The sequence below is a fragment of the Oncorhynchus tshawytscha genome, unplaced genomic scaffold (assembly GCF_018296145.1).
Source record: "Oncorhynchus tshawytscha isolate Ot180627B unplaced genomic scaffold, Otsh_v2.0 Un_contig_1741_pilon_pilon, whole genome shotgun sequence".
In the NCBI taxonomy this organism is placed as follows: domain Eukaryota; kingdom Metazoa; phylum Chordata; class Actinopteri; order Salmoniformes; family Salmonidae; genus Oncorhynchus; species Oncorhynchus tshawytscha.
Window position 1 is genome coordinate 58,094 of NW_024609808.1, and position 21,907 is coordinate 80,000.

At 43.1% G+C, this 21,907-nt stretch overlaps 2 protein-coding genes and 1 pseudogene across 7 annotated transcripts; 1 reads left to right on the top strand and 2 right to left on the bottom strand.

The window, feature by feature from the left end:
- Positions 1 to 9: 9 nt before the first annotated feature.
- On the bottom strand, positions 10 to 18,506 carry LOC121845970 (EF-hand calcium-binding domain-containing protein 4B-like). Of its 5 annotated transcripts, none has more exons than XR_006082941.1 (18): positions 18,239 to 18,506; positions 14,674 to 16,583; positions 13,245 to 13,356; positions 12,642 to 12,834; positions 11,980 to 12,126; positions 6,886 to 6,976; positions 6,579 to 6,674; positions 5,818 to 6,005; positions 5,579 to 5,650; positions 5,434 to 5,482; positions 5,186 to 5,268; positions 3,079 to 3,619; positions 2,554 to 2,692; positions 2,042 to 2,123; positions 1,710 to 1,824; positions 1,486 to 1,587; positions 792 to 923; positions 10 to 621 (listed from the first exon to the last, which is right to left on the bottom strand). XR_006082941.1 is itself a non-coding variant. In XM_042318551.1 (18 exons), exons 2-18 carry the CDS (start codon positions 14,899 to 14,901, stop codon positions 534 to 536), a joined length of 2,403 nt encoding a protein of 800 aa, XP_042174485.1. In that variant the 5' UTR covers positions 14,902 to 16,583; positions 18,239 to 18,506; the 3' UTR covers positions 10 to 533. The 5 variants fall into 5 exon arrangements, 3 of the variants coding, with proteins under 3 accessions (XP_042174485.1, XP_042174486.1, XP_042174487.1); XM_042318551.1 differs by having other exon boundaries at positions 847 to 923; XM_042318552.1 differs by having other exon boundaries at positions 10 to 674; positions 847 to 923.
- Positions 18,507 to 18,745: 239 nt separating this feature from the next.
- LOC112241415 (thyroid transcription factor 1-associated protein 26 homolog) lies at positions 18,746 to 20,843 on the bottom strand. 2 transcript variants are annotated; one of them, XM_042318555.1, is made up of 4 exons: positions 20,609 to 20,843; positions 19,853 to 20,222; positions 19,292 to 19,460; positions 18,746 to 19,190 (listed from the first exon to the last, which is right to left on the bottom strand). In XM_042318555.1, the coding sequence occupies exons 1-4, from the start codon at positions 20,751 to 20,753 to the stop codon at positions 19,020 to 19,022; spliced, it is 855 nt and encodes a 284-aa protein (XP_042174489.1). In that variant the 5' UTR covers positions 20,754 to 20,843; the 3' UTR covers positions 18,746 to 19,019. The 2 variants fall into 2 exon arrangements, with proteins under 2 accessions (XP_042174489.1, XP_042174490.1); XM_042318556.1 differs by having other exon boundaries at positions 19,292 to 19,400; positions 20,609 to 20,842.
- A 96-nt stretch (positions 20,844 to 20,939) lies between these two features.
- LOC112217219 overlaps positions 20,940 to 21,907 on the top strand; it is a 12,974-nt pseudogene continuing 12,006 nt past the window's right edge.

Here is a 21,907-nt window from a genome sequence, read left to right on the forward strand (position 1 = left end):
TTCAAATAATTAGATTTCACATCGGTATTTTAATCAAATTTATGACAATCATTATTTTGTAACGAACTACCAACTTAATCAAGCTCTTATTTACATATCTCTTATTTCTTGTTTACATATCCACTCTGTGTTGTGATTAACAACATAATCACAACTAAAGAAAAACAATCATTCTATACATTGAAATGATTGATCCACTTTTTAAATTAACCAAATATACCATTAGTTCTACAGTAGAACACATGTCTATTGCTCATAACAGTCAGGAGGTCCAAATAACAACAGAAAAAGGGTTGTAATGTAGACTAGAGCTAAATCCACTAGGATCCAGCTCAACTGGGCTCTTTGCCTTTAATAAAACAGGTACTGAAAGAAGAGCCATCCTAATTTGAGACATTGATTAACAAATGTCCACAAAGTTAGGATTTGGCTCCGAGAGCACAGAGAAAGAGTTAGATTGAAGAGTTCCTTCACTTGTTATCAGGAGTCTCTAGCCATTCAAAATGCTCTCTCTCTATTCTGTCAGAGTGTCTTCACTTGCAGCAGGCTTTCTTCTTGACGGGCAGGACCTCCAGTAAGACAAACGTGTCTCTCACCCGATCCTCCTGCTCTTTCAGCACTCTGGACACACAGACAGATGCATTGACATGTCACACACTGTCCCCAAATTGACTCTGGAGAAAGAAGGATGTATTTGGAGATTTGAGTTCATCTGAAAGGATTAGCATCCATACAAAATTCCTATTCTAATTGATCAGAGGGGGAGGTGGGAACATTAACATAGCTTATACCTGTCCAATTCATTCAGATCTGGATACCTAGGGGCTGTCCCTCTCCCTCCCTTACCTGGCCAGGTGGATCATGGCCTCTGTCACGTTGTAGCCGGTGTAAGCACTGACCTCATAGAATATCACACGGGTGTCCTACAGGGGAGAAGAGACTCAGGTCACTGGTTGTCACTTAGCTAATGTTGTAGGATGTTCATTTGAGCCAAGTTGGAAAATAATCCTGCAGCAACAGGAAATGTTCATTATAATTAATGGACATTTATTTTTTAGGGGTGCCAGCTACTGGCCCTCCAACACCACCTCCATTAGCATGTGGTCTCCCATCCAGGGACTGACCAGGACCGACCCTGCTTAGCTACAGAGGCAAGCTAGCAGTAGGATGCACGATGGTATGCTGCTGACAAGTCAAACATTTTTACGTGGAAATTAAACTTGAGAAGATTTTTTTATACCTTGAATATGCTACAAGTTTACATTTCCTGCTGTGCAAGAAAATTCCTGCAACAGGATGGTCAAATTAAGATATGGCATCTGTAGAGGCTACAGAGACCTACATATGGCAATAGTGACAGCTATGCGAGGTCTTGTCCATATTTATAGACAGTGAACAGATTTCCCCCCTCTGTGTTGGTCATTCAGTTCTTGAGATAAGTGTGCTATAGGATGATACTTATGAGTCCCTAAACGGAGAACTCACGTGGGCCAGAGTCTCTGCATCTTTAAGTGGTACCTCCCTCTCGGATGTCGCGTCCATCTTGTTGCCCAGGAGCAGGATGGGAATGCCCACTCCCGCAGCCTCCTGGGAAAACAGAGGTCAATCAAAGGTCAGGCATCTGCTTAAAACGTTCAGATAAAAATAAACTGGAGAACAAACAATTATTTGTCATGTCCTGTCTGGCCAAAGGCCAAATGTGAGCTGACCTGGACGTTGATGAGCCAGGGTCGCACGGCCTTGAAGCTGTCCAGCAACGTGATGTCGTACATGACCACCACGCCGTCTGCCTTACGGAAGAACTGCTTGGTGATGCTGCGGTACCTGTAGCCAACACAGAGAACAGTCACAACTGGACAAAATGGAACCCTGTTTATTTTGCCAAAGTGCCAAATGCCAACCTGAGAATGTTGCTTTGTTGTCATTTAAGTCACATTCTCAGACTATCATCCAGGCAAAAATAACACATCACATTCTTAGCTACTGTTATCTATTGGTGAGGTTTTGGCAATACTATTTTCACTGGTCCGTGGCCACTCACCTCTCCTGCCCGGCCGTGTCCCACAGCTGCATGGCTACCTGGGTGTTGTCCAACATTAGAGTCTTCACACTGTAGTCAATCCCTGTCAGGAATAGCACTCAGACTGGTTATTAGGGTAAGAGGAATACACAGCAATAATATACCGTAGCGTTACATCCTTTCATTAATGAACACTAGAGGGGGTAGTTGAGCTATTCATCAAGCTTCATGCTTTAGGTAATTGTCTTTCACAGTCAAAGCGGTGAAATCAAACAAGCTGCCCTAGAATGGGGAACCAAGGGGATTCAGAGGAGAATTAAATGGATTCGATGTCACATAATCTGCGGTGGTACAATGTGTACCGGGGTTCATAGACTGGGAGTGTGACTTTACGAGCCCTTTCATGTGATACTGCTTTGCCCTTCAATCTTCTGATAGTAACACACACACACACACACACACACACACACACTGCATTAACACAAAAGGTCCGTGACACCCGTGGTACACAGTAATGTGTTTTCGGCTCTCACCCACAGTAGCGGGGCTGGAGGGGTGGAAGCGGCCGTCACAGAAGGTGCGCAGCAGGGAAGTCTTGCCCACACTGGAGTTGCCCACCAGAACCACCTTAAACAGGCGGTCTGGGGCAGGCACGGCCCTCTCCTTCACCCTCTGGAGGGACAGGCAGAGAAAGAGGTCAACAGAATGATATTTTCAATTGATTGCATATTGAAGAGCTTTGGAAATGTTGATCACTTAGATGAAGGGTTTTAGTTCTGATGCTTAACACAATGACAATAGTCTTATTTTTTTATTTTTAAGTCAATGATGGCCTAGGAACAGTGGGTTAACTGCCTGTTCAGGGGAAGAATGACAGATTTGTACCTTGTCAGCTTGGGGATTTGAACTTGCAAACTTCCTGTTACTAGTCCAACGTTCTAACCATTAGGCTACCCTGCCGACCCTGTCCTATGACAGCAGGGTTGGGGTCAACTTCATTCTAACCCAGTAATTCCAAAGTGAATTAAAATAAAATACATGAATATAGATTTGCTCACATTTTGGGTCTCCTTGCCGACGGGCTGCCCTCGAGGTGACGAGGGGATATTTCTGATTCTGCTGAAACTACCTCGGTGTTTGAAGGGGGACACTGTCGTGACCGGGACAGGTAGAGGAACAGGGGCGAAGAAGATACTTCTCTCCAGATCTTCCTTCCCTTGCTCCTCTTCCTCCTCCTCGTCTTCCTCACTGAGCTGGTGCAGCAGGGGCTGGGGCCCTCCATGAAGCAGGTGGGGGAGGTGGTCCTCCTCGATGGAGATAACCCGACGAAGAGGCCACCCATCTGGGGGACCGTCCAGCCCATCGCCCCCAACCTCCGGCTTACTCTGGTACTCTGTATGCCTGTCCCTTTCGTTCTGGGTGGGGGCGAGGGTCTTCTCTAACTCGAACTTGGAGAGCCTCTCCTTCACCCTCACCCCCTGCGCCTCCACCTCAACCACTTGGGTTGGAGACGAGGTGTTGGAGTCGTGGTAGCCGTTGGCCAGGCCGTAGTTGGTTTTCGGCGAACGTGGTGTACAAGCGGTGTCAACATCGTCCTCGCTAGATGAAGAGGGGGAGGAGACAAAAGAGATTTGATGGTGTTCTACTGGCAGCGCATCAAGGAACTCATAGGAACCCCCATTGTGGGTGAGGAGTGAGGCTCTTTGGAGACAAGAGGAAGAAACAGAGGATATCGGATGAAAAATAGTTTCTGAGTCCCATGTTGCCAAGGCACTTTCACGTTAGTCTCTCGTTACCGAGCATTATCAAACCTGTTGATCCTACCCCCTACTTTTTCGAACATTCTGTTAAAAATCGCGCAACATTTCGGCGTCCTGCTACTCATGCCAGGAATATAGTATATGCATATGATTAGTTTGTGTGGATAGAAAACACTCTCACGTTTCTAAAACTGGTTAAATCACCGCTGTGACTATAACAGAGCGTCTGTTTCATCGAAAAGCGCAAGAAAAACTGATAACTGAAAACTGAAAAAAATATCCATGCGCCACTTGCATGTATTCTTCAAGGGGCACGAAATTAAATAGGGCCTAGATTGCAAGTCCTACAGCTTCCACACGATGTCACCACTCTTGTCAATTGCCTGGGAGTTGTTCCTTGGTCAAACGAGTTAGAGAGACCACTTTCCATCCGGTCTCCGACAGGACGTTTTGGAAGAGAGATTTTGGAAGATGATTTGAAGACGTGGAGCTATTGAATACACATCGCCTCGTGATCAATTTGATAGATTATTAACGTTTACTAATACCTAAAGTTGGATTACAAAAGTATTTCGAAGTGTTTTGTGAAAGTTTATCGTCGACTTTTTTAATTAAAAAAATGACGTAGCGTTTTGAAACGGTCTTTTTGCTGAATCACACAGTTTCCATAGATGGATATTTTGGGTATATATGGACCGATTTAATCGAAAAAAAAAAAAGACCCAATAGTGATGTTTATGGGACATATAGGAGTGCCAACAAAGAAGCTCGTCCAAGGTAATGAAAGTTTTATATTTTATTTCTGCTATTTGTGTAGCGCCGGCTACGCTAATTCTTTTGTTTACGTCGCCTTCAGGTATTTCGGGGTGTTGCATTGCTATCAGGTAATAGCTTCTCATGCTTTCGCCGAAAAGCATTTTAATAATCTGACTTGTTGGCTAGATTCACAACGAGTGTAGCTTTAATTCAATGCCCTGCATGTGTGTTTTGATGAACGTTTGAGTTTTAACGAGTGCTATTAGCATTTGGCGTAGCGCATTTGCATTTCCAGATGCATAGATGGGACGTCTGCGTCTCAGGTGGACGTAAGAGGTTTTAAATGGTAACTCAAAATGGTTCTGGGTGCTGCCATTACTGTCAAGAGCAGCGCAGAAGTCACGACATGTAAAATATATTGTTAGTATATTATATTGCAAATACACTCCTTACGCAGTAAAGTACCTTACATTAAATTGACTCATTTGGTGCCTTGGCCTCAAAACCACATTTTTTGATTGCACATCCTGTTTCTCCTCCTTAATCCAATGTTGATTTAAATCCCGTTACTGACGGACATAAAATCAGTTTCCTTTCACACACTACAAGACTGGTTAATTATGTTCAGGGCACTTCTAAAGGAAATGACCTTTTAACCGGCTGCTGGCTGGTGTCCGCGAACAGATTTACCAAGCCGGCTCTCTGCTTCTGTTTGAGGGACTTCCTGGGGTTCTGTAGAGCAAAGAGAACACAACAGAATGGAATATCATAGAAACATTTTTGTTGTTGTCAATGTCCATATAATGTGGAAATCAATGTGCCTTTGGCTTGAATATGTCTTATCATTCAATATCGCCACAAAGGTAACAGTCAAAATATCATGAGTCAAGAACTCACCTCGGCACAGTATATGTCTCGCTCATCTTTTAAATGTTTGTTCATCTCTCTGGATAGGTATTGCAAGGAGGACAAAAAACGATAAGTTGTCAAATTAAATGTATAACATGCATACTGTGTGTGTGTGTGTGTGTGTGTAACTTACCTGAGAAGGTCTAGTTGTTTCATCAGGCTCTGTTTCTCTCTCTGTAGTCCCTCAGTGACTCGGTACATTTCCCTGAGCAGAGAGAGAGTCACCAAAGCTCACTGAACCACACCTGGACAGTAATCTAGTGAATGTTAGCTGTACTAGGAGTGACATGTCAGAGCCACAGATGGAACGTTTGTGTGATGTCTAGGTGAGTGAGTGTGTTTGGTCATTACATAGTGGTAATATTAACCCACATCTCTCTCTCCTGGTGCAGGCGGGAAGCCTGGTCCTGCAGCATGGTCAGTTGTTCCTGGGCCAAGGACAGTTCCTGACAGGTGCTCTCCAGCTCTCTGCTCAGTTCCTCGTTGGTCATCTTCAGCTTGACATTCTCCACCCGGCTTTCCTGCTGCTCACTGCTCAGGTCGCGACACTGGAGATCCAACTGGGGGGGGAGCAAGAGGTCAAAGGGTAATATTGTTAGGGAGATATGTATTCTATTATAATCACAGCTTCTTTGTCTTTTACTTTGCTTTATCTGCACCGAAAACACAAAGACAGAAATCAAGAAGGGGGATTAGCACCGCAGGAGACCAGAGGTGGCCAACCTTCCCCCTGGAGAGTTACAGGAGCCCCGGATGGTATCATTTCTGGAACGTTCCAACAGGAATCTGTTCCAAAAACTTCTTAAAGTACAAGGTTGCCAACAAATAACGCCTACAAAAGTAACATGATCTATTCACCTAGCTAACTAGCTGTCCAAAAGGCATCAACTCACCATGTAGCTTATTCTTAAGGTTTGTCGATAGGCGACCAGAGTGAGGACAGACATTTTCAGGAATAAACATGGGGAGTGAAAACTGAATGAAATAGCCCGCCCCCTACCCGGTATCTTACTCTGCTGCTATACAACTTTGTCTGCGTTGTTTGTTGACAACCTTGTTATTTACTACATTTTTGGAACAGATTCCTGTTGGAACGTTCCACAAATTATAAAGGAGGCTCCTCAGTCACTCACCCTCCTCTGTTTCTGGAAGAGCTGCTCCAGCTCTCTCTCCTTACTGGACAGCTGGTGCTCCAGGTTGTGACTACGAGACTGGAGGCGCTCCGAGTCCTGGAGGAGAGACAGGGACAGCACATTAGGATAGGAGAAATTAAACAGAAATACAGTGCAACACAACCTTGTTGAGTCCATTGGGTGACTTGTTCAAGGGTATATAGAAGGTAGGGATCCAGCAGGTGTCTAGAGTTTGGTGTTAAGAGACACAGACCAGGTCTGGGAGAGGGTCTCAAGTCATTTAAACTAACTAATCAACTATATGTACCTGGAGGAGCAGCCGGTCCTTCTCACTTTTCATTTGTTGCTCCATTTCTTCATACAGACCGCGGATCTCACTGTCGTGTGTGGCTGCTTTCCTGCATGTATGGGGGAGAATGGATTTAATACATCTAGATTTAATAACAACTGAATAACTACTTAACCAGATGCTGTTTACAAGTGGTAGGTTTGAGAGTGATTATAGCTCATTCTGTTTATGTCATAGCCTCACAGGTGTGACTAATTGCCAATGTTAATTCATCAAGCCTTCTCATTGGACAACTGACTAATTAACAGAACAGTTGGCATGTATGTAAACCCTGTTTCTCTTTTAGGCGGCCGCCCATGGGAGGTGATGCAGTCCAGAGGAATGGTGGCTCCTGGGAGTAATGGAGGGAAGAAAAATGGATGTCTGCCTCCCGCCTGTGATTTGTGAATGTGTCAGTGGGCCAGAGATGAGCCACACTGAAAAGGTGAACTTGTGAAAACGTTCCTTAATTATTAAATGTTTGAACATGTATTTTTGTTGTCTGTTTCTACTTCATTCTGCCTGCTCAACCCAGAGCCAAAGACCTGGTCACATTACATTAGTCTACTGCATTGCTTTTCCATGTCTGTGTAGATAAAGATGGAAAAGCACTGCTCTTGGAATTTTGCATTCCTTTAACATTCCGCCACCTTATTAAGCAACCAATTAGTGAGAGGACTGAAGTTGTCTTAAGTGGTACCACACAGTACCATGAGAACAATGCATTAGTATTACCAAACACAACGGGGACCACAGCCATACAAATACCTAGCCAGCTAGTCATTGTCTATCATCAAGGGTAGTATAGTGTACATTGTCTCAGGGAGAGAAATACATTCTCATCTCTGTCTACATGGCAGCCAATTCCTCAGGCTTGCAATCAATGTTCCTTTTTCAGAATATGATCTCTGTGCTTAGCGGCCTATTGAAAGGGATAATTGGGGCATTATGGTAAACCCACATAGAGCTCTGTGTCTACAGGCAGAAACAAAGGCTAGCTTTTTCAAACAAATGTGCATCCTGTAGCACAAACTCAAAAGTTCTGGGACACAAGTTCATGGAGAATACGAGAACCTCCTCCCAGCTGCCCACTGTACTGCGGCTAGGAAACACTGTCACCACCGATAAATCTAAGAGAATTGATCATTTCAATAAGCATTTTAACACAGCTGGCCATGCTTTCCACCTGGCTACCCCTATCCCAGTCAACTGCCCTGCACCCCCCATAGCAACACGCCCAAGCCTCCCCCATTTCTCCTCCACCCAAATCCAGATAGCTGATGTTCTGAAAGAGCTGCAAAATCTGGACACCTACAAATCAGCCGGGCTAGAGAATCTGGCCCTGTGCAGCTTGGTCCTGGACATCCTGACAGGCCGCCCCCAGGTGGTGAGGGTAGGTAACATCTCCACCCCGCTGATCCTCAATACTGGGGCCCCACAAGGGTGCGTTCTTAGCCCTCTCCTGTACTCCCTGTTCACCCACGACTGCGTGGCTATGCACACCTCCAACTCAATCATCAAGTTTGCAGACGACACTAGTGGTAGGCTTGATTACCAACAACGACGAGAAGGCCTACAGGGAGGAGGTGAGGGCCCTCGGAGTGTGGTGTCAGGAAAATAACCTCACACTCAATGTCAACAAAACAAAGGAGATTATCGTGGACTTCAGGAAACAGCAGAGGGAACACCCCCCTATCCACATCGACGGGACAGTAGTGGAGAGGGTGGAAAGTTTTAAGGTCCTCGGCGAACACATCACGTACAAACTGAATTGGTCCACCCACACAGACGGCGTGGTGAAGAAGGCGCAGCAGCACCTCTTCAACCTCAGGAGGCTGAAGAAATTTGGCTTTACACCAAAAACACAAACTTTTGCAGATGCACAATCGAGAGCATCCTGTCGGGCTGTATCACCGCCTGGTACGGCAACTGCTCCGCCCACAACTGTAAGGTTCTCCAGAGGGTAGTGAGGTCTGCACAACGCATCGCCGGGGGCAAACTACCTGCCCTCCAGGACACCTACACCACCCGATGTCACAGGAAGGCCAAAAAGGTCATCAAGGACCTCAACCACCCGAGCCACTGCCTGTTCACCCCGCTATCATCCAGAAGGAGAGGTCAGTACAGGTGCCTCAAAGCAGGGACCGAGAGACTGAAAAACAGCTTCTATCTCAAGGCCATCACACTGTTAAGCAGCCATCACTGACATGGAGTGGCTGCTGCCAACATACTGACTCATCTCTAGCCACTTTAATAATGGAAAAATGTATCACTAGCCACTTTATATTATGTTTACATACCCTACATTACTCATCTCATATGTATATACTGTACTCTATACCATCTACTGCATCTTGCATATGCTGTTCGGCCATCACTCATATTTTTATGTACATCTTTTTCATTCCTTTACACTTGTGTGTATAAGGTAGTTGTTGTGAAATTGTTAGTTAGATTACTTGTTAGATATTACTGAGTGGTCAGAACTAGAAGCACAAGTATTTCGCTACACTCGCATTAACATCTGCTAACCATGTGTATGTGACAAATAAAATGTGATTTGATTTGACCCTCTTTCTAAAACGATCTGCCGAAATTGTTGCAACCCTTATTACTAGCCTGTTCAACCTCTCTTTCATATCATCTGAGATTCCCAAAGATTGGAAAGCTGCCGCGGTCATCCCCCTCTTCAAAGGGGGAGACACTCTAGACCCAAACTGCTACAGACCTATATCTATCCTCCCCTGCCTTTCTAAGGTCTTCGAAAGCCAAGTTAACAAACAGATCACCGACCATTTCGAATCCCACCATCGAATCCCATATTCTCCGCTATGCAATCTGGCTTCCGAGCTGGTCATGGGTGCACCTCAGCCACGCTCAAGGTCCTAAATGATATAACTGCCATCAATAAGAGACAATACTGTGCAGCTGTATTCATCGACCTGGCCAAGGCTTTCGATCACCACATTCTTATCGGCAGACTCAACAGACATGGTTTCTCAAATGACTGCCTCGCCTGGTTCACCAACTACTTCCCTGATAGAGTTCAGTGTGTCAAATCGGAGGTCCTGTTGTCTGGACCTCTGGCAATCTCTATGGGGGTGCCACAGGGTTAAATTCTCGGGCCGACTCTTCTCTGTATACATCAATGATGTCGCTCTTGCTGCTGATGATTCTCTGATCCACCTCTATGCAGATGACACCATTCTGTATACTTCTGGCCCTTCTTTGGACACTGTGCTAACTAACCTCCAGACGAGCTTCAATGCCATACAACACTCCTTCCGTGGGCTCCAACTGCTCTTAAATGCAAGTAAAACTAAATGCATGCTCTTCAACCGATCGCTGCCCGCACCTGCCCGCCTGTCCAACATCATTACTCTGGACGGTTATGACCTAGAATATGTGGACAACTACAAATACCTAGGTGTCTGGTTAGACTGTAAACTCTCCTTCCAGACCCACATTAAGCATCTCCAATCCAGAATTAAATTTAGAATCGGCTTCCTAATTTGCAAGAAAGCATCCTTTGCTCATGCTGCCAAACATACCCTCGTAAAACTGACTATCCTACCGATCCTCGACTTTGGCGATGTCATTTACAAAATAGCCTCCAACACTTTACTCAACAAATTGGTTGCAGTCTATCACAGTGCCATTGGTTTTGTCACCAAAGCCCCATATACTACCCACCACTGCGACCTGTATGCTCTCGTTGGCTGGCCCTCCCTTCATACTCGTGGCCCTCGCTTCATACTCGTCACCAAACCCACTGGCTCCAGGTCATCTACAAGTCTTTACTAGGTAAAGCCCTGCCTTATCTCAGTTCACTGGTCACCATAGCAGCACCCACCCGCAGCACGCGCTCCAGCAAGTATATCTCACTGGTCACCCCCAAAGCCAATTCCTTCTTTGGCCGCCTTTCCTTCCAGTTCTCTGCTGCCAATGACTGGAACGAACTGCAAAAATCACTGAAGCTGGACACTCATCTCCTCACTAACTTCAAACACCAGCTGTCAGAGCAGCTCACAGATCATTGCACCTGTACATAGCCCATCTGTAAATAGCCCATCCAACTACCTCAACCCATACGGTATTTATTTGCACCCCAGTATCTCTACTTGCACATTCATCTTCTTCACATCTACCACTCCAGTGTTTAATTGCTACATCGTAATTACCTCACCACTATGGCCTATTTTATTGCCTTACCTCCCTTTTCTTACCTCAGTTGCACACACTGTATATACACTGTATATATTTTTTCCTATTGTGTTATTGACTGTATGTTTGTTTATTCCATGTGTAAATCTGTGTTGTTGTTTGTGTCGAACTGCTTTGCTTTATCTTGGCCAGGTCACAGTTGTAAATGAAAACTTGTTCTCAACTAGTCTACCTGGTTAAATAAAGGTAATATATTTGTTTAAATATTTTTTTAAAAACAGGTTCAACGAGTAATATGGAATTTATGTCTGGAGTAGTTGACTTGATAGAACCTCGCTGCATTCATTCACTGAAGGCCTGTATCAACCTTTTGAAGCTGTTAACTACTTGCATGTAAAAGGACTACTTTCAATGGGATAAAAATCCTGAATCAAACGTTATTTGTTCTACAATCTGGTACACAAACAGACCTCTATAGCAAAATAGACCATAGATCTATCACATGGGTTGGAACTGAACAAGCTATTGTCAGTTCTATGAATCAATGACTGCTGTTTGAACTGAATAATTACACTCTGATGAGCTGCAATCGAGAAGCCGAAGACATACTGGACATGCATTTACAGAGCTGCAAGCTGTTAGTATTGTGGTTTAAATGGCTGTGGTTGCAGTCCACTAAACAGTCACAGTGAAGATATCACACATAATGATCACATAATCATGCCTAAATGCCAAAGGGACAGTTTCTCAGACACAGATCAAGTTTTGTCCTGGACTAAAAAGCACTTTCAAAAGAGATTCTCCCTTGGCAATGCTTTGTAGTCTGGGACTAGGCTTAATCTGTGTCCGGTAAACTGGCCCAGGAAGTAGCAGTGACAACAAAGAGAGGAGGTACTTGTGGTCTCCAACCTCTGGAGGGCGCTCTCCATCTCCCTCCTCTCCTCTTTGGCCTCTTTGATCTGGAAGGTGACTCTGGCCAGGAATTCCTCAAAGTTCGACAGGAGGTGAGGCTCGTCCCTCCTCAGCTGGGCCCACAAGCTGCGCACCTCGCCTGGACTGGAGGAGGGGGGAGAGAAACAGACAGACAGAGGGTAAGAGTTCTGATAAAACTACAGGGACCGATCACATTCAACTTACTGGTTGACCTCCACTATATCAGAAACCATTGGAATCACTGTAAAGACACAGGGGCCCAAAAGTGTAGAGGGGTGGTGCCCAAACAGTTCTGTACACCATGAACCAGCTAAAGCCATGACAGGCAAGTTGAAAGTTCAACCCCACACTTTCAGTGCCAAACAGTTCTGTACACCATGAACCAGCTAAAGCCATGACAGGCAAGTTGAAAGTTCAACCCCACACTTTCAGTGCCAAACCGTTCTGTACACCATGAACCAGCTAAAGCCATGACGGGCAAGTTGAAAGTTCAACCCCACACTTTCCAAGATGAGGCAACAACCCCAAACAAAGATATTTGGGGAATACATACAAGGTGCAATATTGTAATGTTGCGTATGTAATATTGTATAGTAATAAAGTAAGTAATAATGTGAGGTGCGGTTAACTCCACCCACTCCTGGAACACGTTGCTGGCCCCTAGGCTCTCCAGCAGCATACAGAAGTGACTCTCCTCCTCATCCTCCCACCCTCCAGTCAACCTCTCATCCCATTGGCTCTGGTACAGGGCTTCTGAGGGCTTCCTAGAAGTGGGGAGGGCGGGTGCTGCGTCCTCGGCTACAGAGATCCTCCGGCTGTGCAGGAACTGACCTGGGGACAGAGCAGGAAGCATAAGCATCACCAGCAAGATGTCGTAACATCAGTTTGAATTACAAATCAGAGGGTGTTTCAATTTTGAAAGTGCCCTGCACTCACAATTATCAAGTTTCTGATGGTTGTGAAAAGAGAACTCAAGTTTAAGTTTAAGTGCATTTTATACAGAGTACAACCTATCCTTACCTGGGTGAGCATCTACTCCCTGCCAGCTAGGAGATAAATTAATCTATACCTTATCTTTGTCACGTTTGAATGTGGTCCCTCACTCCATTGATCTCAAAACATAAGTTATTGAACCAAGAGTAAACCATGAGACATACAGCAGATTGTCCCTTGGGGATGAATAAAGTCATATTGAATTGAAATTGAATGTGGGGAGATAAAGAGAAAAATAGGGAACTCACTGAATCCTGATGAGAACACTTCGAGGGTGAGGTAGCCGTTCTGGTCAGTGTTCAGGGAGTCAAAGACATTATCCAGTTCTTCAGCAGTGAGGGGTAGTTCTCTGTGAAGCCTCTGTGGAACACAGACACGCACGCACGCACACACACACACACACATGCACAAACACAAGAAATAGATTGTTTCTTCTGCTATGAGATGTAACACAACACAAGCCCAACAGTCCCCTCCTGCTTCACTCCAAAGAGAAAGACATTCAAGTCAGTGGCATTGGATGTGCATCTACTACAGCTGTAATATCTGTCACCCTGGACCTTGTCCTGCCTCTCTGAATAGAAATGTGTCAAGGAAAACACGCGAAAGAAAGCCATTGAATAGAAAATGGGAGTGATTAACTGAGTTTACACCATTATTGTGGATTTCATATTGTCAGTGCCAGTGGTGTGGTCAATGCTAGACCTGATTGCAAAAAGGGACGGGAGAATATTGGCACGGAAGGTATAGGCCATATCATTGTATTCATTAATAGGCAATTACATGTTACATTATCCTTAGATAATGCACACGTCAACATCACCATTTTCCAGGTGATTCTTCTGTTAGCCTTTTAAGCATTTTCTATGAACAATAAATGTACAAAACACTATCCCCTCTAAGCCCGGACAACAACAAAAGCCGTCTTTTGTTCCTTTCAAAACAGCGCTTGAGTGAAATACAAAAATGGTGTGTGTAAGTGTGTGCATGCACCTGTTTCTGATGGAAATCCATCCAGTGTTCCTGGACACAGTGATCAAAGTTGCCGTGCTATTGAGTGGCTGCTTCAGTGAGCAGGTGGAGAGGTTCTCGATATGAAAACCTCTGAATGGTCAATGAGGTAGAGAACCATAGCACAAAGCACCTCCTGCATGTCACACTGTCCTCTGGTTATGTCATGGTTGTGAGAGACAGCATCATTTGTGTGTGTGTGTGTGTGTGTGTATGTGTGTGTGTGTGTGTGTGTGTGTGTGTGTACCTTAACCCTTGAAATGAACTTGTTTGTTTGTCTAGTTTTGATTTACATTTGTCAACTAATGTGAATTCAATGTGAATTCAACAAAAAATGTTACTATGTCATTGAATTAAGGTTAAAGGTTAGGTGAAAAAAATACGAAATTCCCTTTGTTGATTACTTTTTTCAAATCCAATTATTTTCCCACATTGATTCAACGTCATCAAATGAAATTTTTTGGTTGAAATGACGTGGAAACAACGTTGATTCAATCAGTTTTTGCCCAGTGGGTTTTGACATAATTCCCATAATTGTCCCTCTGTCAAAACGATTATCTAAGCATGGCTGCATCAATGAGATAGACATCTATGTCCATAACATCTAAGTTTCTAACAAGTGTAAAACTGAGGCAAAACAAGCCCCCCATTGCCCCCTCCTCGAACCCTCATATCGGTGCGTGTGATGAAGCCTTTGCCCTCCACATCGCAGGTCTGGAAGAATTCCTTGGTCTTATCCAGCATGGCGATGCTTCCCCAGTCAGAACCCCTCCTGTCTGAACTCTTCCTCATGGGGACAGCTCCTCCTCTGCTCTTGGCCTCAGACTCCTCCATGTCACTAGATATACTTCTGCAGAGTATTCTGGTGGCTCTGAACAAGGTAGAATCAGACATGGCTGTCTCACTCCTCGGCCTGGCCGGTTTGGGTCATGGTGAGCGACGAGACCAGGCACCACAAGTCAGTAGTGATGAGGCCACAGAGACTGTCTAAGAGTTTTCATATCTCAGTAATGGTCTGTCTAAGAGTTTTCATATCTCAGTAAATGGTCTGTCTAGGAGTTTTCATATCTCAGTAAATGGTCTGTCTAGGAGTTTTCATATCTCAGTAAATGGTCTGTCTAGGAGTTTTCATATCTCAGTAAATGGTCTGTCTAGGAGTTTTCATATCTCAGTAATGGTCTGTCTAAGAGTTTTCATATCTCAGTAATGGTCTGTCTAAGAGTTTTCATATCTCAGTAAATGGTCTGTCTAGGAGTTTACATATCTCAGTAATGGTCTGTCTAGGAGTTTTCATATCTCAGTAATGGTCTGTCTAGGAGTTTACATATCTCAGTAATGGTCTGTCTAGGAGTTTTCATATCTCGGTAATGGTCTGTCTAGGAGTTTTCATATCTCAGTAATGGTCTGTCTAGAAGTTTTCATATCTCAGTAATGGTCTGTCTAGGAGTTTTCATATCTCAGTAATGGTCTGTCTAGGAGTTTACATATCTCAGTAATGGTCTGTCTAGGAGTTTTCATATCTCAGTAATGGTCTGTCTAGGAGTTTTCATATCTCAGTAATGGTCTGTCTAGGGGTTTACATATCTCAGTAATGGTCTGTCTAGGAGTTTACATATCTCAGTAAATGGTCTGTCTAGGAGTTTACATATCTCAGTAATGGTCTGTCTAGGAGTTTACATATCTCAGTAATGGTCTGTCTAGGAGTTTACATATCTCAGTAATGGTCTGTCTAGGGGTTTACATATCTCAGTAATGGTCTGTCTAGGGGTTTACATATCTCAGTAATGGTCTGTCTAGGGGTTTACATATCTCAGTAATGGTCTGTCTAGGGGTTTACATATCTCAGTAATGGTCTGTCTAGGAGTTTTCATATCTCAGTAATGGTCTGTCTAGGAGTTTTCATATCTCAGTAATGGTCTGTCTAGGAGTTTTCATATCTCAGTAATGGTCTGTCTAGGAGTTTTCATATCTCAGTAATGGTCTGTCTAGGAGTTTTCATATCTCAGTAATGGTCTGTCTAGGAGTTTACATATCTCAGTAATGGTCTGTCTAGGGGTTTACATATCTCAGTAATGGTCTGTCTAGGAGTTTTCATATCTCAGTAATGGTCTGTCTAGGAGTTTACATATCTCAGTAATGGTCTGTCTAGGAGTTTTCATATCTCAGTAATGGTCTGTCTAGGAGTTTTCATATCTCAGTAATGGTCTGTCTAGGAGTTTACATATCTCAGTAATGGTCTGTCTAGGAGTTTTCATATCTCAGTAATGGTCTGTCTAGGAGTTTTCATATCTCAGTAATGGTCTGTCTAGGAGTTTTCATATCTCAGTAATGGTCTGTCTAGGAGTTTACATATCTCAGTAATGGTCTGTCTAGGAGTTTACATATCTCAGTAATGGTCTGTCTAGGAGTTTACATATCTCAGTAATGGTCTGTCTAGGAGTTTTCATATCTCAGTAATGGTCTGTCTAGGAGTTTACATATCTCAGTAATGGTCTGTCTAGGAGTTTACATATCTCAGTAATGGTCTGTCTAGGAGTTTACATATCTCAGTAATGGTCTGTCTTGTTCCCAGGTTCCTGGGAAGAATAAAAAGAAAAGGCATTAGAATATAACCTTACATCTGTTTGAAAAGTGGGTACCTGAAGACCATGATGATTACAGAGAGCATCACAATGTTTTCTTTTTGGATTTATACGCTCTCATAACTCATTGTTTGACTGCTTTTAAACAGGCAGCCCAATTTTGATATTTTTTTCCACTAATTGTTTTTTCGACCAATAACATCAGATCTTTTCACATCAGATCTTTTCACATCAGATCTTTTTCAGAGCTGATCTGAATTGTCAAAAGACCAATTGGTGAAAAAATATCCGAATCGGTCTGCCTGTCTAAAAGCAGCTTTTGAGATGTGTGTCATGTTGGTAGTGTGTTGTAGGCTAGTAATGCATGAAAGCAGAACTCTTTCTGTGATGAAAGTCTCTTATCTATGTGAAAGAATACAGGAAAGGAGATAGTTGTTACTCAATAGTAACACTATGAGAAAAGTTCGGTCTTGAACCACGTGTCAGCAGCCGGATAGTCCTTTGGGTATAAATTCCCTTTTTCATAAGCTGAGACTTTCATCCTAGCTAACATACTGGGAAGTATGTAAACATAACGGCTTATCTTAATACCGAAGCACACAATCCTCACAACTATGTTAATTCCTGCATACCAAAGACTACAGTCTAGACATTGTGAATAAAAACCACTCAATGAAATTCTCTTCAGGTTTGGGAACACTGAATATTAGCAGTCGGTAGGCTGCCTGTATCTTCTAAACACAGAAGTATTACAGTCTGTGCTCCAGAGAGCAACATCCTTGGGCTGCTATCAGTCTATTGCTAATCTGCACCCTGAGCTGCTATGTTTTTCACTACATTGTAAAGCAGGGCTACAGTTAACCACAACAAATTGGGGGAGAGGAAGTGGTTATAGCGGATAGGGCTTCTGTGGAAATGGTGAACGTTAGGTGTGGGTGACAGCATCATGGGCTTCAAATCAAGACCGATCAGCCCTGAACTCATGAGGTCTGTACAGTAGCAGTTTTAGTTGAGGTAGAAAAAGAACATGACATGCTCTGTAGGTGTTGACTAATGTGGGTAACATTATTCACAAATGAATACATACCATATGAAACGTAACATATCATACAAAATGGAGTGTCTCTGATTTACATACAGAATAATACAAAATGCTCTGAGACCGGGTTGGTAGCTGATAGCCTATCATATTACAAAACACTGTATTCCACTTTGGGACAAGATGTCCATCTGCCTTTTACTCATCTAGCCAGACCAAGAAAGAATGTAGCATCCCATTTAGAAGGAAATGTCAGTTTGGTTAGTTCTCATTAGAAGGAGAATATCCAACATAAATGTCAACAGTAGGATTTTGTTTTATTTAACCTTTATTTAATTAGGCATTAATTATAAAACCTTCAGAATCTAAAAAAGAAAACAATACTATAATTTGTGCAAGATGTTTGTTGCCCTTTCTGACAAAATCGAAACTAGTGTGCTTGTCACCATGTATACAATTTTTAAACCGATGGGTGTGAAAATATGTATCATTTCTTACGTCTATATGATCCATAAAAATGTTCACATAGGCAAGTTCATGCATTCTGTATTGAGTAAAATAAGCAATCAAAATAATTATCGGATAAGCAAAAGAAACACTAACAACTTACCTTTTTACATCCAAAAGATTAAGATATTAGCCCTGAAACTTTCAACGTGGAACCAAAATACAGAAAGCGATGATCGCACTTCCTATTTCGAAAGTTCTTGCCTGTCAAACGACGCTTTGAAAAGTAATTCGCATACCATGTGATGTCATGGGGCAGTCGCCTGAGGGGATTTAGGGTTTGAGTTCTCACTAATAATCACCACTTAGGGTAGACAGAGCTCCCGTTAAATATCAACATGCAACAGGTAATTAGTACTATTAGAATGACAGCGACAGTGGAAGGGCAGCATGGACATCAAAAGACTTGTGCGCGACACATAATCTGTAACTATGACAACGCCTGGGCAAGGAGGTACACGGTGCCGTCCAAAGGGTGTCCAGGACACGGTCTCTATTTTGTCGCGCTACAAATTAAACACTACATTTGTAACTCTCAATTCTGCAGTCTACTTGGATCAACACTAGCTTTAGTTTTTGGTGCACTCATATATAGAATAATAAACCAGACTTCGCTTACAACCTTTTATTAACATTTAATAGAAATTGTTGCTTATTTGAAAGGAATATTTAAATATTTTACAAGAACAGCGCATCTCACAAATGTCACCTTGTGGTTCAAAATGTAAATAAACCGCTAAAAGTCTGAAAATCTATTATGATACAATCTATTCAAAGTGGCAGTTCACAAAATAAGAACAAGACTCATCTATGATATAAAACCATCACAGTAAGAGTCAACTGTATATTTGCTATTTGAAACCTCCGACGTCCATTTTTCTGGGTCATTTTCCCGGCCCGGTCCCTTGAATCTTCTGGAGCAGGTATTCCATCTGTAGGTTCAGGTTGGGCTGTCCCTTCTTCGTCTTTTTGCTCAGGATCTGAAATGTCTCCATTTTCTTCTGTTTGTACTTCTGGATAGCTTCTTCTTTCTGCTCCTTGTTCTTCAAAAACTCCTATATGGAGGAAGAAAATACCACTCGTTGAGAACAGTCCAACGCTTTTGACCTACGATAGTACTTTTCTGAGGGCTTTAATTGAGAACGTGAAACTATACCTCTTTCTTATTCTTCTGCTTTTCTTTAACACTTTCAAACTCCTCTTTTGTTTTCTGATAGGAAGTCTTCCTCAGCATTTTCTTTTTACTCCGGTTACTCATGGGTAGACTGGAACACAACGACACATTAACATGTTGCATTGTAACTCCTTCAAGTGGTTGGCCTTGACTGCAACGACATTTCGCACAAAGCATTGCCACACTTCATTGACAGCAATTACATTTTACACAGTACACTGCAAATGGATAATGCATGTAAATTTTTTTGCACAAACTGCTTTACTCCAAACCAGATTAGCAAATTGTATTGTCACAGACACATATTTGGCAGATGTTATTGCGGGTGTAGTGAAATGCTTGTGTTCCTAACTCCTACAGTGCAGTAGTATCTAACAAGTCACAGCAATACACACAAATCTAAAAGCAAAATAATGGAACTAAGAAATATATCAACATTAAGACAAACAATGTCGGAGTGGCGTTGACTAAAATACAGTAGAATATAATACAATATATACAAATGAAATGAGTAAAGCAGAATGCAAACATTTAAGTGACTACCTGTCATTCTTTGAGGCCGCAACTGCTGGAGTGGGCTGTGGGGCAGAGTCAGTCTTGTCAGAGGAGATGTCCTCTGCAGGGTCTATGGCTGTAGCTAGGTCCGTGGGGGCTTCATTCACAGCCATGGGAGCTGCTTCCTCCTCTACTGGACCACCACCGCCAGCCATCCTAGCTTTGGTTCTGTTGATTCTGTTCGTCTTAACCTCATTCCTCAGTTTCTCAGCCTCAGCCTCGTAGAGATGCCTCAGATGTTCGGGGTACTGTTCTGTATATTGGGTTTTGACCTCTGTGTTCTTCCTCCTCTCCTTCCGTAGCAGTTTGTTGTATTCATGTTTCACTTTCTCCTTCCTTTTGAAGGCAAAGCCCTGGCCTGAGGAAAGAGAGATGTTTATGGTTCAAGCATTAATGTATATCTGCAAAAACACTGTTTGTTAACTTACGCAAACATTTAGCCACCCATGTAGCTAAGTTAGTTTATTAGCTAATTGATCAAGGGGGGGGGGGGATCTTCATAGATTAATCAGGACATTTATAGATTCCCCACTTCTACAGTTGGAAGGTCTAGTTATCCTGGCACTCTACATATTGAATGATTTCATTTTATACAATATACATTAACTGCAATTCTAAACACACTTTAGATAGCTAGATAGGCTAGCGTAGCCTGGTTGCCGTATCTGTTCAGCTAACTATTATATTCCAGTGGCAGGTTAGCTAGCTAAAGTGACTAGAACTCAGACTGCTCAGCTGAGCTACCTTCTCCAATACTGCCATCGAATACTTTGTGCTCAGAGACCCACTTCTTCTTGCCCCCTGGTCGATTGTAGGGTTGGTTTCTATTGGCACGTTTTCCGTCAAATGTCCCCTTGGTCTTCATTTTCTGCTGTGCTGGTGGTGTCATTTCACTCAATTTTAGCAAAATATCGCACGTTTCATGTGTTTACGTCGCATGTGCTTTTCGTCGCATTGTTATGACGTACGTGGAAGTCTCCGAAAGACATGACAAATCCATCCACGAGCAATCGACCACGAGGGACGTCATTTGTGTTGGTGCGTAAGTAAGGATAGCGTCCGTAGAACTCAATGTATTTCGGTACACCCAACATGGCTGCCACATACGTGCTAAGAAAATCATCGTCGTTCAGTTGCAACTAGTTATGCCTGATTATACTGTAAAGAGGGGAGTCATTCTTGGACCTGCTGTAAACAGGTCTAGGTTAGAGTTTTTATTCAATGGCATCTTCCATTAATTCTCTGGAAGCGATTCAGAAAAAATAGATGCTGTTAAACTCTTCCTCTCTGTTTCACTGAGCATCGCCAATGCCCACACTGTGGATTTCTACACTTGCGATGTATGGGACCAGTTCATGGCTGTGCCACCCGTGGAGGTCTTGACAGAGATCACTTTGAATGGTGACCACAAGAGGGCGCCAGAACACTACTTAAATCATGGCAGTGGTACCAGTAAGTGTTCATTTGTCGTTGGTTCATTGACAAATATGAAATGTTTCATATGTAATTGTTATTACACGGTTGTAATATTTATCAGGGTCAAAATGTTGAATAAAATAAACAAAGGACAACTTATGTTTATTTTCTTTTTTACTCTCGAAAAGCCAAGAAGATCACCTTTGGTTTCTGTGATGATAGTAAGCGCCTGGTGGATGTGGCTGAGCTCTTGGAGGCTGCCTATGCCCACTCCCTGCCTGGCCTCGGGGTCTGTGTGGGCCGCACAGAGCTACTGCAATCCCTCAGACACACTGACAACGCTCAACCCCTGGAGGAAGGTACAAAAGAATGGACACTATCCTAACCTATCCTAAGAATAACTAAAGGGGAAATGTTTTTTTTTAGTCTAAGGCCTTGGTTCTGTCATTGTAACACACTGTCATTAGTGTCACTGATATAGAAATATAATTATAGTAATTCTATGGTTTGGTCACAGGTCAATCAATAGCAATGCACAGATAGTGTAGAGTTCTGCCATCCATGCAAGGATTCACTGACATTGCACATGTGTGTCCATTGACAGTTCCAGCTGCTGTGGTGGAGAGT